General features: G+C 36.6%; 3 protein-coding genes across 5 annotated transcripts in view; 1 reads left to right on the top strand and 2 right to left on the bottom strand.

Annotated features, from left to right (window-relative positions):
• Positions 1 to 295: 295 nt before the first annotated feature.
• Positions 296 to 4,039, top strand: LOC117209561 (leucine-rich repeat-containing protein 40-like). Its single transcript, XM_033451731.1, has 10 exons — positions 296 to 583; positions 1,267 to 1,460; positions 1,536 to 1,739; positions 1,818 to 1,941; positions 2,103 to 2,272; positions 2,517 to 2,659; positions 2,734 to 2,934; positions 3,017 to 3,349; positions 3,516 to 3,701; positions 3,772 to 4,039. Exons 1-10 carry the CDS (start codon positions 436 to 438, stop codon positions 3,875 to 3,877), a joined length of 1,809 nt encoding a protein of 602 aa, XP_033307622.1. The 5' UTR covers positions 296 to 435; the 3' UTR covers positions 3,878 to 4,039.
• A 723-nt stretch (positions 4,040 to 4,762) lies between these two features.
• On the bottom strand, positions 4,763 to 9,743 carry LOC117209639. Its single transcript, XM_033451885.1, has 8 exons — positions 9,204 to 9,743; positions 8,719 to 8,781; positions 7,685 to 7,886; positions 6,850 to 6,970; positions 6,633 to 6,790; positions 6,292 to 6,493; positions 5,875 to 5,960; positions 4,763 to 5,264 (listed from the first exon to the last, which is right to left on the bottom strand). Exons 1-8 carry the CDS (start codon positions 9,328 to 9,330, stop codon positions 5,027 to 5,029), a joined length of 1,197 nt encoding a protein of 398 aa, XP_033307776.1. The 5' UTR covers positions 9,331 to 9,743; the 3' UTR covers positions 4,763 to 5,026.
• Positions 9,744 to 11,250: 1,507 nt separating this feature from the next.
• Positions 11,251 to 20,478, bottom strand: part of LOC117209616 (cardioacceleratory peptide receptor) — a 35,123-nt gene continuing 25,895 nt past the window's right edge. Inside the window, exons 3-7 of one of the 3 annotated variants that reach the window (XM_033451843.1) lie at positions 18,888 to 19,085; positions 17,483 to 17,577; positions 16,845 to 17,100; positions 13,831 to 14,011; positions 11,251 to 13,153 (exon numbers count right to left, since the gene is read on the bottom strand). In XM_033451843.1, coding sequence (XP_033307734.1) covers positions 12,958 to 13,153; positions 13,831 to 14,011; positions 16,845 to 17,100; positions 17,483 to 17,577; positions 18,888 to 19,085 — 926 coding nt within the window. In that variant the 3' untranslated portion in view covers positions 11,251 to 12,957. The remainder of the gene's footprint in view (positions 13,154 to 13,830; positions 14,012 to 16,844; positions 17,101 to 17,482; positions 17,578 to 18,887; positions 19,086 to 20,478) is intronic. The other 2 variants (XM_033451852.1, XM_033451861.1) reach the window with 2 other exon arrangements.

The raw sequence follows: 20,478 nt of genomic DNA, 5'->3' as shown, positions 1-20,478 counted from the left end.
AATGCTTCTAGTACTGTGACTTAAAAATTTCCTTTACTACAATGGCTCTGTTATAATTCATTACAGGTGTCAGAAAGGAGATTTTCTCTCATTATTTCAGTCATTAATGATTATTCGTTTTTTATGCAATGTTAAAATAGTTATTTATATCTTAGTAGATAAGGAAGTTAAATTTCTACAGTACGAAATAATTAAAACAATGATTGTATTTATCTCTAATCTCTTTGTTATATCAAATAAGCTAAACAATAGATACAAAAGATCGAATTCAGTAATCAAAATAAACTTGTATTCGATATTGGCTATTTTGTCGGCATATATAATTATTATATGATTTACATGTCGTTGTCATACAAAGTGGGGGAACATTCATGATTAAGTCATCCCGTATCCCGAGGATATCAATGTGTAAACAATGTACGTGATAGATACAGTATGAGTGGCGTAAAGAAAAAAGCTAATCATTTAGCAGTGTTTAAAAAACGAACGAAGAATGACGATAATGCTGAACTGTCTGAAATTATTATTATATCCGCGAGAAAGAGTGGAAATTTAAACCTCTCATCGAGAGGACTATTTACGGGTATCCATATTATTTAAAAATTACATATATAAATGTTATTCGATATCATTCAGACGCTTGATATCTCGATGCAGTAGTCATATACTATAATGTGCATGTTTGTTCACACATCTGTATTACATTATAGTTTCTATAATTTATCATTTATATATTGTTTTTTTATTTATTGTGATAGAAAATAAATTATACATTTGTTACATATACAAAATATCATTATCTTACAACAATATTATACATTTTATTCAATATATATATCATAAAGAAAGTATTACGTTAGCGATAAACGTATACTTATCAGCTTAATGCTTTTTAGTTGCAATTCATTTTTCAATTTCGTTACTGATAAACAATAAAAGTTATTCATTACATTTTTGGACCTTTTTTTATTTTTGCACCCATTTATATATGTAAAGCATGAAATCTGAATCCTTAAATAAATGTTATTATATATTACCTTTTCAATTTCAATTGTAGCCATGAAACTATTTGTTTATGTCGATTCATAGATAGCTTTGCATGTTAGATTGTGAATAATGCAATAGAACAAGCAATATTTACAGTATCATCATCAGATTATCATATGCGTATCAAGGTAAGTTATTTTTTTAAAAGTGTCATATTTTATGTTTAAATTGAAATCCATATTAGTTAAATTATGTTAAAACTAACAAAATCTATTATAGTACCTAATAGAGTATGGAATATAAATGATTTAACTGAAGAAGAAATAAGGGATTTACATTTTGAGCTTGATTATGTACAAGAAACTGAAAGGTGGTGGGAACAAGAACCTCTCCAGACATTGGACTTAAGTTGTAATACTTTAAAGAAAATTGATCCACAAATAGAAAATTTGACAGAGTTAACTACATTATATGTAAGTATAACAGTTTTATATATGAAGAAATTGCATATATGTAAAACACTATGTAATAAACTGTAATCTTTACAGCTGCACAATAATCAGTTGGAAGATTTGCCTGCTGAAATAGGAAATTTAAAAAAATTAAACATACTAAATTTATCAAATAATAAATTAGAAAAATTTCCACATGAATTTTATAAGCTAAATGATTTACATGAATTAAATTTAAAAAATAATAGTATAAAGGAGCTCGATCCAGCAGTTGGAGACTTTGTGATGTTGACCTATCTGGTATATTATAATAACTTATTTATATGTTTTTAAGACAAACTTGTATACTTGATCTTCTGAAATGTTGCACATGTTTAGGATTTATCATATAATAACTTGATTGAGTTACCAATTGGAATGGGATATTTAGTAAGACTAACTTCCTTGGATTTAAGTCATAATATGTTAAAGGAATTGCCACCTGATTTAACAAATATGAGAGGTATGATTTACAATAATGTGTCTATTTATATGATTTGTTTAATTTAATTTTTTTTATCATATGTTTAATGTATAATATCAGTTAGAAGAAAAACAGTTTCACACTGCTTCTTCCTGTATGACAAAAATTTAATAAAAAGCATACATATTTTTTGAAAATAGCATTACAAAAGTTAAATGCAAGTTATAATCAGTTGGAAATGTTGCCACCTCTGGGTGAATTAAGGAAGGTAGAAACAGTGATGTTGCAATCAAACAAATTAACAACATTTCCTGATATATCTGGTTGTATACTATTAAGAGTACTACACTTGGCTGATAATAACATTACTGTACGTACTATTATATGCTGATCTAAGCATATATAGTGATTATTTATGGAGAAATAAATAGCTTATATACGCATTTCAGTTATATACATAGAGAAAATTCTTAATGCATTTAATATATCTACAAAACGATATATTGTTTAATTTTTCATAAAATATTATAATAATTTATAATTAATAACAACATTATATGTAATGAAAATGTATATATAATAGATTTTTAATGTTTATTTTGCATAATTTATAGGAAATTGATATGTCTTGTTTAGAAGGTGTAGGACAATTAAAAACATTAACATTAGGAAATAATCAAATTGAAACAATACCAGAAGAAATAATAAAACTGGTGTACCTAGAAATTTTTGATTTATCACACAACAAACTAACTCTGTATGTTACTTTGTATACATTATTATTTTACTTTAATGAAATATTTTCGAAATAATATTTGTCGTGTTTTATAGAATACCAAAATACATTGGCCTACTGCCTAATTTAAAACAATTTGCGATTGACGGGAATGATATACAGAATGTTAGAACCGACATAATACGATGCGGTACATCTCGAATTTTAAAACATATACGACAGGGTATTAAAAGTACAAACTTGGATGTGAAGGAGCACGTGGTAGCAGATACTAGTACAAATATTTATCCAGATAGGTATCTGATTTAATTAAATTAATATTTACTGTAGTGAGAACTATCAGTGGGAAATTATTTTTAATTAATTTACTATACTTAGGTATACAATGCAGAGTACAAAATTGCTCAGTTTGGCTGGACAAAATCTTACTGAACTACCTCAAGAAGTTCTTGAAAATGCATGCAAAGCCGATGTAGGTACAGTGGATTTAAGTAGGAATAAGCTGTCTATCTTACCTGATAAATTATGCATAATTGAAAGAATCGCCGATTTAAAACTGACATCTAATCAACTAACACATATACCAGAATGGATTGGTGAAAAATATAAGTATCTACAGATTTTGGATTTAAGCAGAAATCTTTTACAATCACTTCCCATCAATCTTGGCTTGCTTAAATATTTACAAGAACTTAATATCTCATTTAACAGGTATTGTACGCTTGTATGCAGTATGGTAGTATGCACTATTTATATGTAATATGTAATAACGTATATTATATGAATTACGTTATTGCATTACAATTTTTGCTTTTACAATATATATTCACACATATGTAAGTCAAATCTCGTTAAAACTTATTGGTATATTATATAGGTATAAAGAAATACCAGAATCTGTTTATGCTATAAATTCTTTAGAGATATTAATAGCGAATGACAATTTAATTACCGATATTGATGTACCATCTTTTCAAAAATTGCAAAAACTTGCGATATTAAATCTCGCTAATAACAACATTGGATTCGTACCGCCAGAACTAGGCACTTTGAAGAACTTACGGTAAGTCGAGATAAGTAAATCGTATTCATTAAATACATATATGAATATTATAACATCAAGTTTTTTTTAGGAATCTATCTTTATCTGGAAATTGTTTCAAACAACCTAGACAAGCAATTTTGGCAAAGTCTACAGAAGAAATCCTAGCATATCTTAGAAACAGAATACCTCAGTGAAATTAATAAATTATTACAGAAAATTTAAACTAAAGGAAGAATATGAAGATAAGGACAAGGATACAAATGAACATGTGTCAACAAAGTTATATGCCAACTATATAATGTTATTGTAATAATAAATTCTTAGATAAATTATCTAAAATAAATTAATTGATTTTATATTATGCATTATTTAATTTTCCTGCATAATATAGAAAGAATATATAATATTATTTAGTAATATGTACATTTTGTGCTTGTTTTATGGACAAAATATACAAAGATAAGCTTCAAGATGCATTCTGCGTTATAATAACAGACAAAATACATATAATTTACTTTTTTGTCGTTTATCTCTTCCCCATTTATAAGATATAATTAAAATTTTCTGGTCTAGAATACTACTTTATTTCAGACTAAAAATTATGATTTTTATGCTTTCTATCTATTAATCAATTTTATTTAATCAAATTAAACGATGACACGTATATTAAATGTCTAAACGCAGGTATCCACATTTCAAATGCATAAATTTTGTTCATCCAAATTAATTAGCTTTGATTAATTAGCTTACGCGTGTTTACGTTTACTTATATTTGCGTATTTCGGTCTAATGTATTATTTGTTTGTTTGGGACATAAATATGCTCATTACTGAAAATATATCCCTTTCAGAAATCTGACATTTGAAAATTCGTATTTCTGTACGTTCGACTTGCTGGAAGGTTTCCCCATTTCTCGCTAACCAAAATTCACTGAGCAAACCGCGGCGGGGCGCGGGATGTCATTTTAGTGAAGAAAGTCGAAGTGATTAGACGTTTGTTTATATTACCCCGCGACAGGTGTTGTGGTAAGATATCATTGTTTTTATATTGTTCATAATTTTATAGTAATGAGTCTTTTCATAGCTATGTATTGGCTTTATCGCCTTCGATATCGATGGTATTTATTTATCTTCTGATTTTACATAAAATTCCCTATGGGGATTATTAGATTAATCCAGACGAATCCAAATATTGATTGTTCTTGCAGTCATAGTTAAATATGCGATTAAAATAACGAAGATCAAAGATTAGTTTAGCTTAAAAATTGCATTTTTGGCATGTACAAATTTCATATTTTCTTATTTTCAATAAAAGATCCTGATATCGTTAAGAAGGAGTTATCATTAGCGCTTCGGTTCTTTTAAACAACCTGCTTGATCCTTAGCAGATCTCGAACTTTTGTCACGAGGACTGTGTTGATAAACGGCAGAATGTGCGGTTCTTTCCGAACAGGAACTTTTCAATTTTGGTTTCTGTTTGCCTTTTCCGCTGGATGCTCGTCGAGCAATGTCTTCGATAAATCTTTGATCTTTCTCATTAATATCAGCTGTCAAATTGCTTCTTTGATATCCTTCTTGCCCTCTGTAATCACAAATTAAATAAACAATTCAGCCCTGACTCAATTAGTTACGAAGCTAGAATACACGTACCGCCTTGTATATTACTATATCTATTGGTATTGGTGCTGCATGTATTGGTATTTGTGTTTGATGTTGTAATGCATGATTTTGTTATATCGTAGAAACTATTATAATGTGCGTGCCTTTACGCGCAGACAACTAAGAACAAGTGAGAATCCACCGTGTCTAGCGCTGAGAAAGAAGCTCGTATCTCTTAACGCGAAATTTGAAGCGACATTCTCGGCGGTACATTACGGCGGACGTTTCGCTAATGAAACGACTAAAATGCGGAGAGTGTAACCTGGTTTTAGAGATAGGAGCTTGCTGTCCCAGTAAAAAGTGAGAACTCTACGCCATACTATTTGTCTTTTTTTTTTTCTCGCATTTCCCTTCCTCTTACTTATGCTCTTTTTATCGTTCTAACGAATATGTGTGTGGATTTATTTCATTTTCTCTTTTTCCCTATAACCTAGTACCTTTAATCTCGAACGGTTATTCCGATTACTCGCAAGAATGAGGTTGAGAACGAGAACGTTCAGTAGCAATTTGATGACCATAGAGAATTATATTACCTTTGATAGCTATTGTAAATCTTTGCGATCAATTTCTGTAGATATGCGTTATCCTTTTGAGTCGATTTAAATTCTGATTCTTTTTCCTAAAAGCGAATCAATCGGGATTGTTAGATATGCCGAGGTAGCCTAATATCTTAATTATCGCGATATTAAATAACCGAAGGTTTGCAATAAAGAGGCATTTTTCAGCAATTTGAGTAAACCAACAATTTTCAGGTTGGTTTCTTAACAATATAGACATAGAAGCTGTATCTCATTATCTCAGTGCCAATGAAATTTCAGATTGTTTTATACAACACACACGACGCACACACAAAAGTTTCTACGGGCTATTGTATATCTTTTCTTCTCTCCTGGTAAATGTAATTTAATTACAGCCGTCTTCTCGTTAGTGCAAACCCTTCCAATTATTACCTGCAGCGCGTTTGTCGCAGTTTTGAGCTCTTCGTAGCGCGTGTCGGAAAGGTGACGAGCCGTGATTGTTTCCGTGGTGAGTCGCGTCAACTGTTGCCTATAATTGTGCTCGCGTTCCATGGCCTTGTCCCATGCTTGTTCTCGCGCGATTATGGTATCTCGAAGAGTCTGCATATCTTTTTCCAACACTTCTAATTCCGATCTATCGTAATCAGATCTCAATCAGATCGATCCAACGACATCGTTTCAAACGAAGCTGTCGTTCGTTCGATCGCATATTTCCTGTTATCCTGACGAGCGTACATCATTCAACGTGAAAGCAAGGACAACGATGTACTTACTTGGTGATGATGACGGTGGGTGGTTGTTTCTCGCAACTTTCCAGTTTTCTTTGACAAGCCATGCATACCGCCCAGACTTGAACTCCACGATCAGTCTTAGATATTATGATATTCGTTGTCGACGTTCCCTTTGTTTCGACCATCGGCATTTGTCTTTTCTGAAAAGTCAAAGTGAAATGCAATTTCTTAAAGAAGCTAACCACGTAGAAGTTCGTACTCTGACTTCTTCTGCCTCTTGTTTCATCCCTTCGATCTTCGATCTTTCGAAATCAAGTTCCTCTCGCAGCAACGTCAGCCTCTTCTCTAGCCTTTTCACTTCGTCCCGTTCCTCTTTGAGTCTTACAAAGGGACCGTACGTTAGAAACGAGGATTATTCAACGCACGGAATACTTGCTCTCGGTTAGAAAAAGAGAAGAAAGGAAAATATGAGCGTGTGTAAGAAAAGCCAGTCGAAAGTCATTAAATACGAAACCAGAATGCGAAACGTAAACCGTGGTCAGACAATGATGTAGAGACAACGTTGGGGAAAAATTATAGCAATTGAAAAACTTGACTCGCTGTATCTTTCGAAGGGCAGATTTTTATTCTAAAACGAGTTAAAAGTATTTTCATTATCACTAATTAAAATTACCATAAAGGTTTTTTTTTAATTCGGCCTCTGTACAAAGAGATCCAATAATATTGCTTTAATAAACGAAGTTGGACGCGACCAACTTCACAGAACATAAATAAAATAAAATCTTCTCTTTGAAACGTAGATAGAAAACTTCAAAGAAAACTTTTTGAAGAAAGTAGATAGCACATAGAACAGATAGAAAATTGAGACGTAGTAACTGATAAAATAGACTGAAAATTATTTTTAAATTTGTCGAAGGATAGAAAAATTCGTATTTTAAGGACGATCGATGTGGATGACGCAAGTAATGACCAAGCCGCAAAAAATCGTGCTCTTTGTTTCTCAATCACCTTTTTCATCGGGCGATCTGTGTATTCACGTGCAAGCCGGAAGAATATCGATTAAGGTTGTCCATTGTTCGCGTATTAATACTCACTGAGACGCGAGGGCTTTGTTCTCGGTGATAAGATTCTGATTGCGCGTCTGCATAACTATATTGCTGTCCTCGAGGAACTTGATCTTCGTTTGTATCTTTTCGAGCGTGATCGTGTCCCCGTGTTTCATTGTCTCTTGCTTTAACGTCGGCGTCATCCTTCCGCTTTGCATTCGGGCGTCTCCATACGATAGATCAGCCCTCGCTAACAAGATAAAGAAGGAAGAAAGATTTCCATTTTAATAAATTGTACGCGCTTCATTGTAGCCGGAGATCTTAATTTCATTTGATAAAGAACGTTCGTTGTAATTTATTACGTAAATGGGTTTATCGATATTCGCAAGCTTGATTATTATGTTCACGAGTTTCACGCTGGCGATTGGTTATTTGCAACCACCTAACACTTGCATGAAACGAACACCAATCTTAGAATTATTGGCGATTAAAATATAAAACTTATGCCAAAAATGAAAAGTATATGAAAGAATACAGAAGAAAGGCTAAGCCTTTATCCATACGTTTTACATCCTAGTTCTAGAAGAAACATTCTACTCCGTATTACGCTTAAATCTATAAAATTATCATTTTAACGTTATAAATAATATTATGTAATTTATAAATATTATATTGCGAATTTAAATCGTTCCAGAAATTATACTGTTAAGGGCCTCAAAATCCTACGTTTCCATGTTTTTCTTGCACGGTTAACAAATTGAGGATCGAATGAACACGAGGTAAGCAAACATCCTACGTAACTTGTAAAACGCAAGAATACCAATATATACATCCGTTCGTGTGAAAAAATGAATATTATTTGTCAAAAGCAGCATACATCGAAAACATTTCGAGGGAATAGTACATCAACGAGCAATCGATGCCGGGATGGATAATGCTCGCAACAGCCGACATCGAGAAGACGTTTCAAGTATCAAACGGATCATTCCCTTATTCATGGACGAATGCACACGTGTACGTTTCAAGAATTTTACTAGCTAGATCGATTGACGAACGATTTCGTTTTGAACGCTCCACCTTACCTGTCGTCGGAATTTCGGCGCCGTTTCCCTGAAATTCCAGCGTCCTCCACCCGGCGCAATAACCTGCGAGTACAAACAAACGCTGAAGTACAGAACGATTAATTCAACGAGTCCTATGAATTGAACCTACTGATTAACTGCTCTTCTAACCTGTTAATCGGATCGTCCATAAATCAAGAACTTTTACAATTACGAAATACAAATTTAACAAACACGACATTATAAAAACAACCATTGTTATAAAATCCACAACTTCATAACTTAAGTAGACGCTAGAGTATTCTTTTGCTTTCCTGCAAAATTAAGAATATGGACTGGGGTTGCTTCTGTTACGAGCCTTTCTATTTATTCGTAACAAAAATTACGCTATACATAAGAAGAAAAAGAATTTCTGAATAAAGAAATTATACGAGTTAGCTCGTCTTGCCGGTTGACTGGTTGATCGATTAATTGGCTGTACTTGAGAACTTAATCGCCATACGTACCGCTTCTATAAGTTTCCGGAGTTGTGACTCTCGGCGAGTAAGAGTGAGCCACATAGCGATTGTATTGGCCATCGAAGTAATTTCTTTCTTTTGGAGGGTTTGTTTGCCGATAATGAATACAAGACATCCTGGAAATAAGCTACTCGGCAGATAATGCGACAGATTTACAAGATTTCCGTTCGCCTTATCCGATTGTCAATATCGCAGGAACCGTGATCCGAGAGGATGCCTGAAACTGATCGGCAAGTTCACTGCGTCCGGGATCACGAGAAACGTTCCTCGCTCCTTCCGTCTTCACATGATACTACGAGTGGTCCTCTAAAACAGAACGGACTGGTTTCACGCGCGGCCTTATTACCCTGAAATTTTCTCTGATGGCTCCTCGTGCAGTTGATCCTCGTTGATCTTTTGTTTGACTTTAGGTGCAAACTAAAGTGCGTTGCTTCACGTGCCTTGTCAGCTGTCTGTTAATAGCTTTACGTTCTATACAAGCAAACGAAAGCGGAGAAAAAGAATCGTGCACAATTTTTTGTAGAGGAGACACGGAACGACGATGCGAATGACAGGTATTATAGATGTTCTTTGCAAGTTTGCTTTGATCTACCCACGTAAGTTCGACCAACATATCCGCGTTGTCCGTAGTCTTTGATACCCAATTTTTAATAGTTTTTTCATATAATATAAAAAGATAGAAAAGGTACAGGTTTCATACTCGAATCCTAATTAACTATAAATTCATAATGCAGCTTTTAAGCGATTTGATTTTAAAAAGTGTTTTTGCGAAAATTCTTCAACGAAGGCAAATTGCGTTAAAAAGACTTTCCGCTTTACGTTTCACATTGTTTAATAACCACTGAAATGCTCTAGAATTGTCCCATTCACTATGATTCGCTATGACTCAGACCGATGTTTTAAAAACCTCGTGATCTATCATACAAGACATTCTCCTCTGGACGAAAAGGGAGCTGGATCAAAATTAATTCTGTGGTCGCAGAATCGTGGTGCGAATCGTTCCGCTCGGAAATAGAGTAAATAAGCGGCAATAAAAAGGGTGGCATGGTCGTTTCATCCCCGACTTATCACGGCGCCACCGCGCCGTTGAATTTTACAGCCGGTACAGCGTAGGCCGTAAAAGGAAATGGTGGAATGCGAAGAAATTTTATTTCGTTTCATGGTGGACGTTCCGCTCTTTCCGCGTGATTTGTCCATGTGCGTGGCCTGGTCTCGTAAATTCTTTACGAGCTCGCGCCGCGCACGAAATTACGTAAAACGGGCGAGAAGAGCGAACGGAGAAATGGAGCGGTTGCGTTTCGCTGTGAATTAGCACGCGTTTGAGGCGAGCTAATTGTACCGATCGTCGAGAAGGCAATATCTGCCAATTGCGTGTCTCTCGCGATCGCCGAACACGGTAATTGGCCATCCCGAGTAATCATAGGTGAGAAGCGATGTTGCTCGAGCAGAAGATTTATTAAAGCTTCGAGGATTACGAGGATTCTCGATGAATGACGAGCAAGATGACAAAGTACTATAGAGATTTATCGAGAGAATATTATCCTGGGATTCAAAAGCGGAGAAAGTGAGGAACAGATTACATATGGGTATTATGGACGAGTTTATTCGACGATACGTATGTACAAATTTTGTCTGCAGTGAAAATACGAATGTCGTAAGAAGCCGTAGTTCTGTTTCTCCTTTCCTAATAGAGTACAATAAATAATTGATATTAAATCGACATTACGATTAAAACGACATTTACAGAGGTCGACGATTCATGAAGATGACGAAGTATAAATATTTATTAGAAGAATGTACAGCGAGTATAGTGATATTTACGATCTCCGATTATCGTATTACGATTACTCACAACTTTCAATAGTTTTTACTTTCCTTTTATATTTCACATTCATGGGCGAATTCTGATAGCAAGTTTCGTTAATTACTGAGGTGTTATTTATACATACATGTTAGTAATTGATGTTCCCTCTCTTCTTTCTGGCTACGTCTCATAGTCTTTCTAGCACGCACCGTACGCGCTACTTTTATGTCGTTTTTTTTTTATAAATATTCTGAATTTTGTCTTTATGGGATATTATATGAGTTACGTGGATGTTCTTCGATAGAATATAGTAATAGCAACAAATCATATATATTCATAAACATGATCGCCTACGTAATTTGAATGGCATACAGCAATTTCTCATTTGTTTAACTGAATACATATATGTTCGTATGATTCGCTGCAGTTAGAGAAGTAAAGTTTTCTACGCGTGGCTCTAATTCGATGGTCAGAAACTGTAAAAGTAACAAAGAAATCAAGAAAAAGGTATACTCAGCGCGTTCTTCACGAGTTTATTCGACAGTATGTACAAACTTTGTGCACAGTGAAAATATTCATATCACGCGAAGACGTAGTGGCCACGTTATCTTTCATGACTTATTTCTTATTCTTGTTCGTTCTTTTCTTAATAGAGCGCAATAAATAACGAATAGACGAATCACGAATACAGCTTCATCTACTGGTATCTAAACGTAGCATGTTCGTAACATCTAACTGCGTTATAAAAGGGTTTTTTTAACCTTGAAACACAATACATAGTAGGAAAGTTCAAGTGGTCGATTAAACAATTAAATCTTGCCGTTCCGATTCATGGACGGTAAATCTTTTCGCATGTTCGAACGAAGCTGTTTTCATTGCAGCAGTGTTTCATTTTAGTGCTTGACAGAGTGTTCACGATAGAGAGGTTCGCGATCGCTCGAAGGTACAAAGATGAATTTGTTGCACAACTGTGTTTGTTCGTAGAGATGCGAATCGATACGAGGAATTGTCTTGCTGGTAGAGATTTATCGTTCCCGTAGATCGCTAATAAAGTAACCCACCTCAAGGGCCGAGCGTTTTCGCGTCGATCGCGAACGGATGGAATACATGAATATATTACACATTTATGGTTTCACGTGTGTAGGTGTGTATCTGGCCTGCGTGCAAATATGTATACGCGTGTGCGTGCGTGCGCGACTATAAAACGTGCATATGTATATACACATGAAGCTGCCGTTCGTTCGCTATGTATATATGTACATGTATACTTTGAGCGTATCATTTTCCACATAGGCTGATCAATTGCCAGGTTAATGTTCCTTTCATCCTCCTGAAACTTGGCGAACGGCTTCATTAAATCGGAGTTTATTTAACGAAACGATATTGCTGGTCGGTCGTAGAGCCGTATCTCGCTATTCGGCCTTCGTTTGCCGCTATTAGTAAATTTCTTGTACAAATACCGCAATTCCGAACAACTTTGACATTTTGAAAATTTCATTAATAAGATGCTACGTTTCACTCAGAGGATGAAAAATATGAGGACCGTGCACGATCTCGCCTAAAATACTGATCACGTAAATGCGGGAATAGAAAACTTATTTTATTCACATTTCTCCGCGGTCTCCCAAATTATGATTCCAATATTCATTACATAACACGTAGATTGTACTTTGTATCGCAACAACGAGTCCCAATTTCATTCCCTTGAATTCTCGACGAAGAAGAGATAAAGAATCGAAGAGAAGATAAAACAAAGTTCTATGATGATTGAAAGATTCGTGTGTGGTGATTCGAGAAATGTAGACGAAGTATCGAACATAATTTCGGAGACTCGTAATACTTGTGGCCTCTTTGTTGAAGCTCAACAGGAGCCGTTAGGCGGAAGAATTCTACGTATATCTAATATGAATTCTAGATGCAGTTCCCATCGTTCGTTCCTTAAACCAGAGACACCATAACACGTTTCCTGGTGGTGGAGTGTAGCATGGCGATGTGCCCGCTTCGTCTCGAAGACTGCGCCGTCAACGACGTCGTTACCGTTGTCCTGGTGCTGCTGTTCGGAGCACCGGTGCCGAAACAATGATGGGGATTCGTTGCACACCATCCAGAAACCCACGAGATCGCCTGTATGTTCCTATGGAGCCAGAATCGTCGTATGTATTTGGTAAGTTTTTGCATACTTGCTAATATTCCGTTAAAAAATACGAAGAAATAATATTTCTTTTTAAAGAAATTCAATCCGCAGATTTCTAAACGTATGCACCCGTCTTTAAGTTTGTTAAAATGTTTGAAACAAGCAAAGTTTTACAAAGTCTTTATTGAAATTGGCTGCCGTCTGAATACTAGTCACGTAGATCGTTTAAGTCTGCAGTCTAAGAAACGTAATGCGATCTAATACTCTATCATGACTGGCTTTTACCTTATAGGTTTCAACATTTTTTATAAATGCATAAAATCCGCAGTCTAGTTATAAATTTTTCTAACTATTAACACGTCCAGGTTGATATAGCTTTGTGCAATCCACGCTTGACGTAAAAGATCTATTTCGCATGCTGAGAATAAAAGGAAAAGAATTATCATTGCAAAGGATGAACAGCAGAAAAGATAAAATATATTGGAATGCTTTGTACTTTTTAAATTTCGAACATCGAAACTAATCTTCGATTCTAAGCTTTCTCATGCTAAGTTCTTCTTCTCTGTCGAGGAAACTACTCGGTTTAAATTTCTCGGTCTGTTCAAACATTGAGGTGGTACTTTATCTCTACTTCTGATAAGGAGTATTCGAGGGGTTTTGGCGTTTTAGGAACTCACCGTACGGTTTTACAAAACGACGTGCTGAAGAGACAGTATATAATCGGATTCGCCGCTGAATTCAGAGGTGTTAAACTTTGAATGAAAGTGGCCACGGCGATGTTAGTCTGGGTCTCCGGCACATATCCGTAAACTTGCAGCAGATCGAACACTATGTATGGGCTCCAACAAAGAATGAATACTGAAATATTGAAAGATCTACATGAATAGAAGCTCGTCTTTGATCGTACATTTGTAGCATTTTTCATAGGAATGTCTATTTTTATCCTTACAATTAGCTTTATAATATTATCTACCTGCGATCTCGTTGAATCGTTCTTTCAAAGCGACAAAGAAACGCACGAACGGGGACTTTTAAGAGACGGAGAATGTATCGCAGCGTAGAAGAGATGGCTAGTAAATCAATTTTCTCGTAATCGTGAAACGTCGCGCGAGATCCTTGCTTCTCCCTTCATGGTATGGATATTCGGGCCTGGTAATCGAGTGAAATAAATTGTCGTGAAATGGTATGACCTCTTTGTTGAAATATGTAATATATAGCGATATCCTACAACGAGAAATTATGACGAAAGAAAGGAAATGTATAATGTAATATGTACGTAACTAAGTCTTGTCTTAAGCCTTTCGGTGTTAAGGCGCTGGCGGTGAAATACATCGGAAACAGTGGAGGATAATGACGCGATCTCAACATTCAGGATCTTTCATCCACTCGTAAGATTGCCCAACTAAACGTAAAGCTAGGAATGAATCGTCAGAGGACCGGACGTTTCGCGAGCCTTAATTTCTCTCGTCTGTCAGCTGAACAACGGTAGGCGATCTCTGTCCTGAAATCTTTTGAACGTTTCTTTGTTTTATCGGATAAAGAAGTCTCGCCTCCGTTTCTCGCGATTAATCGTCATTTGATATTTTCACGCTTCACGAGTCCATATATTATGCTGAACACGCGTTTGTTAGAAGTTTCGATCGGTAAAATGAACGAAATAAAAAAATATCGCTTTTGCGTTAGAACAAAGTGACAAAAGTGGAGACTCTGTTGAACGAATCTTAAGACTCAAACATACTTCTCGAGGATCTCTCGTCTCGGAACGGACCACACAGAGTGCGAGAATAATCGAAAGCTTTCCCAGATTTGCATGAAGGAGGGCATTCTACGATGCGCCCTGCTTGTAGTAACGAATGAACGCTTTTATTGTTATATGGAGAGAAACACTGAATGTTTACGAGTTTGTTGAACTCGGTCGCGATGCTTAAGCATCACGTGATCATGGCACGATCAATGGTGAAAAAAAAATCGCGAGTAAATCGCGTTAAGCGCTTAAATAATTTTTTTTAATACAAAATATCGACCTATATCGGTTGTTTCGTAGGAAAAATATATTGTAATATACGTGGTGTATCCACTTGAATAGCTTCCTCGCTTTCACAGCAGTACACCGAAGGGAGTTGCGTGGACAGAACTCGATCTCATTTGATCGGTTCCGCTGAGAACGATCTTCGTCAGCTAAAAAAGAAGAAATTTTAGCCGAGACATCTTCGAGAAACGAATCTGATTAGACCAGGCAATTCCTGCTACACGTAAACCCGTTCCCCCGAGAAACGAAGGAAAGAGGTTGGTGCTTTGAACGAGGCAAGGACTCGAAGCTTTCACAGAATCTTTGACAAATACAAACCAAGTTGTCATCTTCTCCCGAGGATCTTTAGTTTGGTTGCAGCGAAGATAATTTCGTTTGAACTTTGACGCTATCTGTTGCAGTTTTCGAAGTCTCAATTCTCAGTCTCACTTTAGTTTCTATCGAAGGGGGTTTTTAAATCGTCAGTGAAAAATCACACACGTTAATAACGATTCTTTCATATTTTCCTCGAATCTGAGAAATTATAGGAGAACACGATTCGTTCGAATGTGAGTAAGAGACTGCAGCAGTCTTAAAACCATTGGACGTCGCATTTGTCGAATTCATAAGAAATTATACTTTCATTTTCATTTCTTTCCGTGGTTAATTTGGAAAATTACCAGCGTCAGAAATCGTTATGGCTGGAAGAAAATACTCGAAGAACGAATAGTAATTAATACTTGACGATACGAGACGACAGCGGTTAAGATCACGAAAGAAAATTCAATCTAAAGGATTCCCTGCACCGATCTCACGAGACACAACTTTTCTCAGTACATGGTATGTATCTCTGAGCAGTGATTCGTGAGAGAAGTCGGAGGGAATTGAGACAGAGGTCGAGAACCATTTTCGCTTATCTCCTTAGCCGCGTAGCTTTTTACGCGGTGCAAATATAATCGTACAGAGAAAGGGCGAAGCAGGGATGGAAAGGACGTTACGTTTTATCGTAGCCGATTAAACACAGTTTCGATCGTTGGACAAGTTTGGTCGTTGCAAACTTCGACTACGTATGTTCATTAAATTTTTATGCCGTCGTATCGGACGATTTACGCGGTTAACGAGCTCGATCGTATCAAGAAATTTCAATTATTTATCGTTGTACCTCTTACGGTCATAGTTTTCCTTTTCGCGAACTGCTCAATCATGTTCCAACATACATTTCACGAATTAGACGTCGCGAAGTTTGGCATGACCGAAAGTTTCGCGATTACCCTCTTTTACGCGACATAAATCTGTCGTCTAAATACGCCACGCGGATTTGCAGCTTCAAATATACACAGGCTCGCGAAAGTATTTGAACATTTGTACACACCTTTTACAAATATATTATGTACCTTATACGAAGTACGTATTACGAGATTTCCTTAACACTGTTATGCAACTGCACTATCGTTATTACACTGGTATAAATAAACATAACGCGTCTCGTTATAGAGCTAATGAAATTTGTTAATGTTTCATACAATATAATGCATATAATACGAAGATCAAAGTCCTCTGTCGCGAGCGTCCAAATACCTTCCTGAATAACGATACTTCAGTGAGGTAGATAATATTTCGCTTTGGCTTCTGGGATTATAGTTACAAATTCGTAAAACTCGAAACATGATTTGGTTTACTCACCGAACACTATAACGAGAGTCATTTTGACCGTCTTAACTTTAGCCCTGGGAATGAGTCCTCGGGACGATGCTCTCCTGGTGTCTCGAGTAGGTCCCTGACGTAATGCCCCTCCTTGCGACCATATAGTAGCTACGATCACGGCATAACAGCCCCCTATTATCAGAGTAGGGGCTATAAAGAGGGTAAAGCTGACCAGGCTCATGTAGATCCTCCATTGCATAGGAGATCCCAGATCTATCCAGCATTGTGTCTTCCCCTGGTAAACGATCCTGCCGATTATACTCGTAGTACGACCGATTTACCAAAACTAGGCCAACGGTGTTCGTTTAAATGTACAATTCTTAACGAAATGCTACGAAAGAAAGTTCTGCTTCGAACTGCACACTGACGTTCGGTAAAATCGACTCTCTTTTACAGAACATTAAACGAAATCAGGATTAAAGATTTAAATCGCATGAAAACATTTTCCGTCTCTGCAATGTGTTTCCTAAGTAACATAAATTGCGAAGAGAAAGAAGAATCCAATAATCTGCTTGCAAATATCCGAGAAACATAATGGAAACGAGCATAATTCGAGCATAATTAATCTGATTCCTCGACTATGAATGTTACGCGATGAATGGCAAATTACCGTATACCTGTATGCGTTTTTCCTCGTACAGGAAAATAATCGGCACGCTGAACAATGCCGACAAGCCCCAGGCAGCTACCACCAGAGCCCTGGCTCTCCACCCTGCGATTAAAGTTGAATTTTCGGTCTTAGGTCGATTTCACGTGGTTACAAAAGGGTAGGGAGATGCAATTCCAGGGGAGATTCGATGTCACGGCGCATTCGGTGGTACGAGGCATACGAACAGATGTAAGTTCGCGGATCCGTGACTGTCGCGTATCGCCAAGTTTCCTCGTTTTCGCGCTCGTGAAACTTCCACGACAGCTGGCGAGTGACGCGGACGAAAAAAGAAGAAAACGGAAAGAAAGAACGTAATCGTGGCCGATAGCGCAATAAAGGAACTTCCTCGAGAAACATTTCGTCACTCTAATGCAACAATGCACCGTTATTCGTTTGGATCAAAAGGAATATCGCGATTATCGTTCGTGAAATATCATCTTGGGTTAATACGGAATTCACATTGAGACTATTGAAAGTGAGTTCGTTAATGTCACGTCATCGACGACGTTGTGGCTCGTAATTACCGTACCCGTAGTCGTTTTATTTCGCTGTGGGTTTTCACCTTTCTATCCGCAGCCGCGCTTCTTACGACATCCGCTACGTTACAACCCAATGAAATAAAGGAGAAATAAAACCGTTACGCTTGCTAATCTACCGCTCAAGAGTGATCTCTTGGCCAGTGGTAAATACATATTGTACCGAGAAACTCCAGATGCTCGTACAAAAATCGTCAACTTCAAAACGAACCTTTCGTATTACCAACCCGATCTGCTGTGCCGAATCTCGGAAAAATCACGTCTCGTACGCTTGTTTTAAACGAATCGAGAGCAATAACGATGCTGATAGATGCGATGCGATATTCGATTCTCTCCGGCAAAATATTTAAATATCCAGTCGTTCTCAGTAAAAAAAAAAACACGAAAATAGCGCCATGTTGGGAATTTTTACTTTCACGTATCGAAGATACAACGATAATATAATTAGTATTGGTATAAAATTTGATGAAACGTCAAGAAGCTACAGTAAAATATAATATCCTCTTTTACGTTCAATTAAAAGTTTGAGAATTATAAGTAGACTGCGGATTTTTACGCATTTATGGGGAATCTGAAAACGAAACAATGCACAGAATGCACATAATATGCAAAAATATGTAAAATATCCTGAATATACAATAGTGCTCGTTATAAGAATTAGTAGATAAAATATTCATGGAAATATGAATTTGTAGAAATATCTACGATCTAGTTAGAATTATATTATTGAAATATATTGTTCTAATTATACGATATTAAGATCGAATACGCGTTAAATTTGAGTAAACGGAATCAATTGCAATACCTACACTTATATACAAACTACTGTATACTTACACCTGCCGGTGAAATTCATGGGTCTGGTAATGGCGTCATATCTGTCGATCGACAATGCGACAAGTACGTATGTAGAACTGTACGTAACGACGGCTTGCATGAACCTTATCAATTTGCAGGCAACGTTGCCCGCGTGCCAAGTCACCGTCGTTCTCCAAATTATATCCGTTAGCACGGATATCAGGCCTACCAATAAATCTGTAATGAGATATCTAGTGTGGAGAGACGATTCATGGGCAATGCTATCATTAAACAGTAACCACCCGGCGTTCGCTTAATTTGCGAATGAATGAACGAGCAAACTTAACGGTTGGAGAATGCGATTACGTTCGTTAGCTACAACGACGCTTTTAAAATGTTTATAAAAAATCGTATCATGGCCAACAACGCGTGGATCATTTTAAATCCATTTTAAAGTCTTTTTCCAGTCCATTTTTCTTTTTTTTTTTTTTTGTATATATATTCCTATAAATTTTTACGAGACAACAGCAAACAAATGTGTAATAAAAAATAAACACGATCGAACACACAGATTCCGGGAAAAAACCAGCTGTTGCGGATTTGAAAAAATTAAGTAAAATTCGCAATTTAAATACGGGTAATCCGCGATTTAACCAATTAGTCTCGCCTACATTTTCTAGAAATAATATTTCATATAAAAAACAATTTGTCTATCGTATCAACGCGTTATATCGTTTTAATCGTACAATCTTTACGTACTCTTAGATAGCTAGGGAACGTTGAAACACATATTTTACGAATAACCTGTGATTTTTCGTGGGACGAGAGAAGAGCCATAAAGAAGTGGTTTAAAGGATATCATATAAAGTGTTGCGAGCCTGGAAGTGCCATTCGGTTAGCCATAAAAAAGACCCTCGAAAGTAAGATCTCATCTTACGAATTCCCATGCGAAACGATCGGGTCTCGGATCATACATTACCCCCTGATATTGAAACCCGATTTGGATTTATCGGCCTATAATAACGCGGATTACGCGGCCGATCTTTGCCAGCCCGACGAATTAATCGACGCGGCTTGATACGCGATCGACCACGAATATTCTCGATACATTTTTTATTACATTACACCACGTTATTTCCTCAAACTCGGTGAGGACTGTTACGTCTTACGCTTCTTTCGTAATTTATCGGCTTGGGACGCGCGATAGAAGAATAAAAATTGCGCTCGAATTTGAGTTTTACGGCGTGCCCTTGCGATTGCACGCGTTTCTTTTACGACAACGGATCAAATGCCGCGGTTGTCCGCTCGTAAACGAGCACGGTCGTTTACAGATTTCGTCGACGCCCAGCCGTCGCCATCAGCTGCTTAATTGCGGTCTCTTCGTTGTCACCGTATTCGCATGCAAATGTCGCGTCCGACTTTACGAACCGTTCAGTCCACAAAGTTCCGTTCCCGATTTTTTATTTCACACGCGAGATGAGATTCTTCGCATTGTTCGTCGGCTACCTCATACGCGTTATACAACTCGTCGATAATTTTTTACGCCTCTAAACGACTTTCAGCTCCAGTCCCTTAATCCTCGGTCACTTGCATAAAGAGATCCCTAAATTTATCACGTTCCCTTTTTCTT

Source organism: Bombus bifarius, unplaced genomic scaffold, assembly GCF_011952205.1.
Source record: "Bombus bifarius isolate JDL3187 unplaced genomic scaffold, Bbif_JDL3187 scf7180000007968, whole genome shotgun sequence".
In the NCBI taxonomy this organism is placed as follows: Eukaryota; Metazoa; Arthropoda; class Insecta; order Hymenoptera; family Apidae; genus Bombus; species Bombus bifarius.
The sequence above is the reverse complement of the archived record's forward strand: the minus strand, read 5'-3'. Positions and strand labels throughout refer to the sequence as shown.

Coding starts and splice junctions, on each gene's coding strand:
- LOC117209561 (XM_033451731.1), top strand. CDS start 436: ATGAGTGGCGTAAAGAAAAAAGCTAATCATTTAGCAGTGTTTAAAAAA. Junction 1,461..1,535: donor CAGAGTTAACTACATTATAT/GTAAGTATAACA, acceptor TAATCTTTACAG/CTGCACAATAATCAGTTGGA. Junction 2,935..3,016: donor ACAAATATTTATCCAGATAG/GTATCTGATTTA, acceptor TACTATACTTAG/GTATACAATGCAGAGTACAA.
- LOC117209639 (XM_033451885.1), bottom strand. CDS start 9,330: ATGTCTTGTATTCATTATCGGCAAACAAACCCTCCAAAAGAAAGAAAT. Junction 8,782..9,203: donor TCCGGAAACTTATAGAAGCG/GTACGTATGGCG, acceptor TTGTACTCGCAG/GTTATTGCGCCGGGTGGAGG. Junction 6,791..6,849: donor AAGAGGCAGAAGAAGTCAGA/GTACGAACTTCT, acceptor TTGACTTTTCAG/AAAAGACAAATGCCGATGGT.